The sequence below is a fragment of the Syngnathus scovelli genome, chromosome 8 (assembly GCF_024217435.2).
Source record: "Syngnathus scovelli strain Florida chromosome 8, RoL_Ssco_1.2, whole genome shotgun sequence".
NCBI classification, from domain to species: Eukaryota; Metazoa; Chordata; class Actinopteri; order Syngnathiformes; family Syngnathidae; genus Syngnathus; species Syngnathus scovelli.
This window is the reverse complement of record NC_090854.1, coordinates 17509196-17516569: the sequence shown is the minus strand read 5'-3', so window position 1 is coordinate 17516569 and position 7374 is coordinate 17509196. Positions and strand designations below refer to the sequence as shown.

At 42.3% G+C, this 7374-nt stretch overlaps 1 protein-coding gene across 1 annotated transcript in view; it reads right to left on the bottom strand.

Annotated features, from left to right (window-relative positions):
- Positions 1 to 5474: 5474 nt before the first annotated feature.
- lrp1bb (low density lipoprotein receptor-related protein 1Bb) overlaps positions 5475 to 7374 on the bottom strand; it is a 131654-nt gene continuing 129754 nt past the window's right edge. Inside the window, exons 90-92 of the mRNA XM_068651596.1 lie at positions 7224 to 7374; positions 6809 to 6883; positions 5475 to 6390 (exon numbers count right to left, since the gene is read on the bottom strand). Of these exons, the coding sequence (XP_068507697.1) occupies positions 6250 to 6390; positions 6809 to 6883; positions 7224 to 7374 (367 nt within the window). The 3' untranslated portion in view covers positions 5475 to 6249. The remainder of the gene's footprint in view (positions 6391 to 6808; positions 6884 to 7223) is intronic.

Here is a 7374-nt window from a genome sequence, read left to right as displayed (position 1 = left end):
ATCACCGCATTCAATTTGTAATAAATCACCTTGAAGTTGGACACACTTTAATTGGACTTTACAACTTGTCCGCGCAATAAAAATCCGCCATCTTCTCAAGGATATCCCCATGGTAATGGATAAAAGACTCAAGAGAATTTCATCTGCTAAGCTCCATCTTTGCCTGACCTTGAGAGTCAGTAATTTATTCTTGGCTCTTCAAGCAAGTCGTACACACAATGCCACGGACGTCGGTGGAGGTCACGCCAAAGCATAACGCCGCCTGTAATTGCCTTGTTACACCGGGCGGGTTCATTTGAGAAGCATCCAGGTTAGGAGGAGCCGGCCAAGATGGAACACGGCTCAACGCTCTTTGCGGATCTTCCCATAAATAAATTGCATTGAGTTCAACGGGCTCATATTTTACAAGTGACAAAAAAATGGTGCCAGATTAAAGTTATGCAAATACTACGAAGAAAACAACGAATCACGCCGAGGTTGCCTGAAGGGAATTTGCCGGTTTGCACGAGTCGGAAGGTTGATTAAATATAACAAGTAGGGTATTACCGGAATAGACGTGACATATCTCACGGCAAAATGATGTTATATTTATTTTTTTAACTTCAGTGACGCATACGCAATTGCGGTTGAATTATGACATGGGGAAAAAAAAATTACGCTGCTGGGGAACTACGAGGAGACTTTATTATCGCCCACAATGCCGTTGAAACACTTTGTACTGTCGAGCGTGTAAAAAAAATGGCTGCCATAGATTTTTCTAATGATCTATTTAATTGCTCTGAAAGCTTTTCACTGACAACCTCGCAGTCGGGTGCGCTTTAAATACTTTACATTGATTTTTCAAAACGGCAGCGCATATTCGCTAAATTGCCGGATCCATAAACGAAGGATTTGGGTCTTTGTTTTGAGTCAATCTCAAAATGTGTGAAATTGCACTTTTTTTTTTTTCCCAAGAAAGGGGCAATTTGAGACCTGTTGCCGTCTTCAGCCGTTCAATGATAAATTGCGCGAATGCCTCGAGAAAAAACCTAAAAACACCTGAGCCGGATCGGCGAAGAGAAAAGTGTGTACTATTTGACCTGCTTTCTCAAGGATAATTTCAGTCCTTCTACAACCGCCCGCCATCACTTCACGACTGCTCATCACAGATAAGTGGAAACCAATGCAAGTGTGTCCCCCAAAGAAGATAGCGAGTGTGCCTAATCCTATTTAAAAGAGCCCAAACGGGAAAAAAAGCTAGCTCCTAGCACTTTAACCAGCACCAACGATGCTCCACCACACCAGGCAGATCTGGACCACAGAGAGAAAAAAAAAAATTCTCACAGGCTTCTCCATGTGTGCCTCTTTTGGCCCTCCACTGGAGGCATCAACAGAATAAAGTTGTAAACGCATTACGTGTGGCCAACGCCGGAGGAGGAGCTGGAATCCCGGATGGCACATATGGCGGCACGGGGAGAAAAGATAAAGAACACTTGAGGCCAAGCAGGAAGGCAAGGGACCGAAGAAATAGCCAATAAGATGGAGTCGGCGGGTGCCGCTGGAGCTGTGGACCCTCCATGTAACTAAATCGCAAAAGCCACTTTTCAAGACCGTCAAGACAAAAAAGCTGAAATCAGACTTAAAAACATCTATCGTACATTAAATCTGAACCTCCTCTATCTTTACCTTCTCATTCATTAAAGACATTATCTCCATTTAATGTCCTAAAGTTATTTTAATGATTGATTTTCCTAGCGCCTCAAATGGTTTCCTAAACGTCCTCGTCCAAGAGCATCAGCAAAGATAGCGTCGCAAATGACTCCACATGCGCAGATAAGCATTGTCTGATTGCTTGGCTGGATAACCGCCCATGTGTATTTATGCACGTCACGCATTTTGCAGTCCGGCGGCGTGCTCCGAGAGACGGAAAAATGTCGCTCTCTTCTGCACAATACGGGGCGTCGCTTCCAGGCTGAGAACTTTTGAGTCAACCGACGTGAACGGCTAACAATTACACGGACAGGCTAATTCACCCGTCGGCGTCGTTGCAAGCGTATGCTAGTTGTAATTGTTCAACCGGGAAGGTTACACAATACACCTAAGGCGCTGGAAATGAAAAGACGCCGGCGTACGGAATTGGGGAAAAATAGTCTTCTTATTGGGGATGGCTCGGTGAATTCCAATGAGGAGAACGGACACTATGGCGCTGATGACATCATCGAAATTGTACGGTCTTCACGGAAGTCCGATGAACGCTGCGACGCAACACCTCGGAACTGATGTTTTTGCAGACCTCTGGATACATTTGATCATTTTCATTTCCGGCAACCGCTCTCGTTTGCCCTGCGGCGTCGAAGCCTTTTATGCTGGATCTGATGAAACAATGTGTCCTTTTTGAGCGCCAAAAGGCTAAGTTAATTAATTAGCCGTCGGTGCCGCTGTGCCAGGAGGTTGTTGATGGTATCGCGCTAAGCCGCCATCCTGTGTAAATTGAGCGGGATTGTGATCTAACAAGGCTTTGACCTGGATTCTTGATTGTGGACATTTTGACCACGGCATGTCTGGGGCATTTTACAACAACTGTTTAATTTTGACGTCTCCTGGAAGGACGATAATCAGGTTTCGCAGCAGTGCACAAATTACAACTCCAACATCCTATTAGGAGATGACGTTTTCTCAATTGATGCGATACGGGAATAAACAGGCTGACACTTTGTTTGTTTACGGCCCGTCATGATCCTTACATCAGAAATAAATAAAGTGCGAAACCTTGACGTCATGACGCTTTGAGTGCTTCCACACAAAGCAGATGGAGCAGCATGGTGCCATTGACAATTTAAATGTGTGACATCATGCTGAGAAGAGCGGCGAGTGTTTTCTGGCAAAAGGCTTCTAACACATATTTTCTAGTCAACTTGAACTGATGTCATGATCCGGCTTTGATTTGGTTTTGTTCCTTATGTCAGCATCTGTCTCGGTTTATCCGCTAGAGGGCAGAATTTATTAATTAGGTTGGCGGTGTTTCGGGACATTGTGAAACGTAAATATTTAAAAATAATACTTATTTGATCATTGTAATCTGTGTCAAAGTGTTCTGCGCTGCCACGATTTGGACGTACACAATCATTACGGAATCAACATTATGCAAATTGCATCGAGCGAGCTCACGTTTCTAATTGATTTAGCGATGACGTTTATTGCCACCTTGTCTTATTTACGGAGACGTGCGTGAGGCTGCACTTTTGATTTGAAAAGTCGTCGCTGGCAGGGCCTTATTTATGTATCCGTGCCGGCCGTCAAAAATATTTATACGACGTGTTATCAAAAAAGCTTTGGGACCTTTACCAGCACGCTGAACTCGACTTAATTTGTGGAACAAATCGGCACAACACAAGCTCTTTGTGAATTAATGGCCTCGGCGCTAAAAGTGTCATCCAGTAAATCTCTCAAAGCGAAAGCCGGACATCATTTTACTACCACTAAAGTTGTTCTGCTTGCGACAAAATTTAAAGTTGTTTCTCCTTCTTCCAAGACCAGTTTCCGATCAGTGATGTTTAGCATTAGCCTAGATGTCGCGGGTGATGATAAACGAGCCTGTGATCTTCCAGTCAGGTACTAAGACGATAATTGCCTAAAAATTCCACAAATGTGAAATATCCATTCCAACGCGGAATCTCCGAGTCTTTATCTTTGATTTACGGGTTGTTATTGTCGTCATGGTGACGACAGCTAGCGAACCGCAATCCATAAAAAGTAATAAGTGAGTTTTGATCCTAAAAGATCAGCCGGACATGGATTCACGTGTTCAGTTGAGCCCGTAGCTTAAGCGAATAAAGGTCACGGTTGTCGAAGCTGGGCCAGACACAAAAGATGGAATTTCCGCTCGCATTTCGTACGGCCTAATGAGTCAGTAAGCTCCGCCCCTTTTCTGTTCCACGTGGAAAAAACAACAGGGTAAAAATACGAACGATGCCTCCGTTTCAAATCTGCTTTACAAAGTCTCTTCTGATCTCGTTTGTCTTTATTTTAGTCGAGGTGACCAATCATAGCAGGGTTAAAATATCGAGAGTAACCCATCGTGCGGAGCTCAATGGAAGCGCAGCGACCACCGTGCGGATTACAATTCGGAAATCCGCCCATTAGTCAGGCTTTGCAAGGATGCTTCCCATCCTGCGTGTTTGCATGTAAATACAAGGACTTATTGACTAACCTTTGGGCGCTCAAGAGCCATTCTTTTGTTAAGCAGCTTTACCCAACGAGATAAGTTGTAAAAGGCCTTCAGATTTACATTTCGCAGGAGAGCGCAAACATCTCGCAAGTCACACTGAAGAATGGACCTTGTCACTGGTATCATTTGTTAGCTTTAGATTTACATTTCTACAAGGTCAGGCTGCCATTTGAGTTAAGCACCCTTTAAAAAGAACAAGTCAGTGGTCGTGATGATAATGAGATTTGATGATGATTTCCCAACATGGGTGTTTTAAAATGTCGCATACGCTTTTATTTGGACCATAAATATACTTTTAACATACTCCAGAGTAACTTGGAGTCAGTAAAGCCCCTAACATTTTTTTTCTACAAAGTAACTTTGGTGTGACATTGGAATAAAATGATCAGGTTTTATTTTATAAGTTCCACTGCGGTTGTTTTAATTCTATTGTCTCAAATAATTGACAGCTGGAACGAAAAATACCTGCAGAGACAGAAATGAAGTTCCAGGTGTGTTCCTGTGCTCAATTTCTCAATGTTGACCCTTCCAAAAATAAGACTGGAAAAACAAAACAAGAGAAACAGTCAGTTAGGACTTTTTTTTTTCCAAAGCAATGACTGACATTCTTAATTGACCACATTCAATCTGTCCTGTGTTTCCTCCTCAAACAAGCACAGCCCACACATTGGTGCTGTAAGGTGTTATGAAAGTCTACCTTGGATTTCCCGCTAATAAATAACAAAAGCTCTTGGTGAATTGCAATCCCAAAGCCCAGAGAAGATTTTACTTTCAGCCATGTTGTTCATTACACCGACTCCCCTTGCAATATCTGAGAGCTGTTGGTGGTCAAAAATACTAATCAAAAATACCGATTCAGTTGGTTGCTTCGTCTTAAATATTTTGAGACGAGTTTAAGACCTTTAGGTATCAGAAATATTGCACAAGAATATTTATGAAACCAAAATATGAATGAATGCATGAAGTCATATTGCTTAAATTTGCTATTGTTGGTCAACCCGAGAAAAAAAAACAACAATTTTTTGATGTCCGCACAGACGTGGCTTGAAATGTCAACATCCACAAATGTGGGACAGAGAAAGGGCAGACAGGCAGGCAGGCAGGCATCAGTCTGGTTGCTATGGTGACGGTGGACGGGGAGTTATGTGGCTAGAAAAACACACGACAAGGGAGAGGAATGGCAGTGCATTAAAACGTGCTCGAATTGCTTACATCCTCATCTAAAAGAAGGATCATTTTGATTTGGTCATAAGGAAGTGCGGCTGCGTGGAAATAAAGCCCCTTTATTCAATATTGATTTACATTTTATATATAAAAAATTACTTACATTTAATACATTTTGTCAAAATACATAGCAGTCAAACCACATACAAATCAAATATAAAATTATAAAAAGTCTTGATATTTATCCTCCTCCTTTTGGAAAGTAACAGATATCATCTATGATAAATCTTGCGCGGACTAGCTTTGTGGTACAACTGCTGCGTACATACAAACTGTAAGACACCAGCTTTAGAAAAATATGATATTCACTATTTTGTCCTCTCAGCGTACAGTACGGGATCTGATCGGAGAACATTCAAGGTGGGCTTCCGTTTCTTTCAGCAAAAAGAAACATTGTTTTTGTACAGCATATTGGTGTGGCGACAACCACGCATTAAGTTCATGGCAATGGCAAAGACCGTTCAAAACACTTGAATCCGAGCAGAGGGACGTGTCACGTTTTGAACCAAAATATAAAATAAAAAAAATCCCCCAAACCGTTTTGTAATGACTTGATCAAATAGCTTCTGTTTCCCACTAAATAGATATTCAAACTGTTTAAAATGTGCAGGGTGAATACATTTTTTTTTTTTTTTGCACCTCAGAGGCTAAAGTGTCATTCAGTTGAACGGACGTTAAAAAGCAACGTGATGCGACGTGAGGAAAAACAAAAAAATAAGCTTTGTAGAAAATTAGTGTTTTGCCGCCTTTGTGTTCTACATTGTATACCGTGGCTTAAAAAAAAAAAAAAAAAAAAAAAGTAGAAAGCGTCAAGTAGGCTATGCAGCAGTTTCATGAATAATCCCCTCGAATTTCTTTGGGAGTAGCTCTCTTCTCTCGTCGATATTGATGAGCGGCTTCTGACCGTTTTGTCCGTCCATATACATCTTGGCATACACCGGGTTGCTGTAATTCATGGGCTGGATGGAGGGGGAAAAAAAACAAAAAAAACATTAAAATAAAATGCAATCATCATGATGTGATGCCCTGCTGAATTTTGCTCACAATTAATTAGCAGTCTCCAATTAAGATTTTTTTTTACCTTGTGTTTACAACCGTCTTGAAAGGTCGACAAATAAATGAATACATTATTAAATAAAAAAATGTGTTGCTTTAGTATGTCAATATCAGTATGTGCATCTTGAAAGTGAAGAAATGTGAAGGAAATGAGAATCATGAGACCACCTAACATGCAGCAAGACAATCATGCAAACACAAATCGAAAAATCGTCAAGACAACAGATTTCAACATCAATTGCAGGCACATGTTGATTGCTTACATTCTATACAACGATGGTTCATGTCCTTATCAGGCAAAGTGAGGTTTGAAAAATTCACCTGTCCAGGGATTACCTCCTTGGGCACCGAATTGATACCCAAGGTGCGAGCGTCACTGGATTTGACACACCAGCCCTGAAACACAAGCAAGCCACGCTGCTCATCATGCAAAATGGCCGGTAACAGTTTGCTAGAAGCATGCGGAAAACCACAAGTCGACTTTTGGAGGAGGAGGAGGAGGAGGTTGTTGCAGAAGAGCAAAAAAGGGGTTGAAATGGAGCTGTGCTGAGCTAACGATAGCAGATGCCAAAAGGTGCCGTTTGTCGTGTTAGGCGTTCTTTGCGGAGGATAAACAATATATGCATGTGAGGAGTCGTGTTATAGCACACCGGATTTCTCGACGGAATTCAAAACCTGACTTGTAAACGTACGCCAAACCTCTGGGAGATTCTTCAATGGCCGCTTGGTGACCCACCTTGTGAGGGTCAAGCGTGAAGCTGGGTCTTAGCAGGCTGCCCGCATCGGCGTGGTTGTCGTGGTCCACTTCGTACATGTTGTAAGACGGGTTGCCGATCTCCACGTTGATTCCGCCGTTGGTCATGGGCTGCCTTTGGACACGCTTCCCC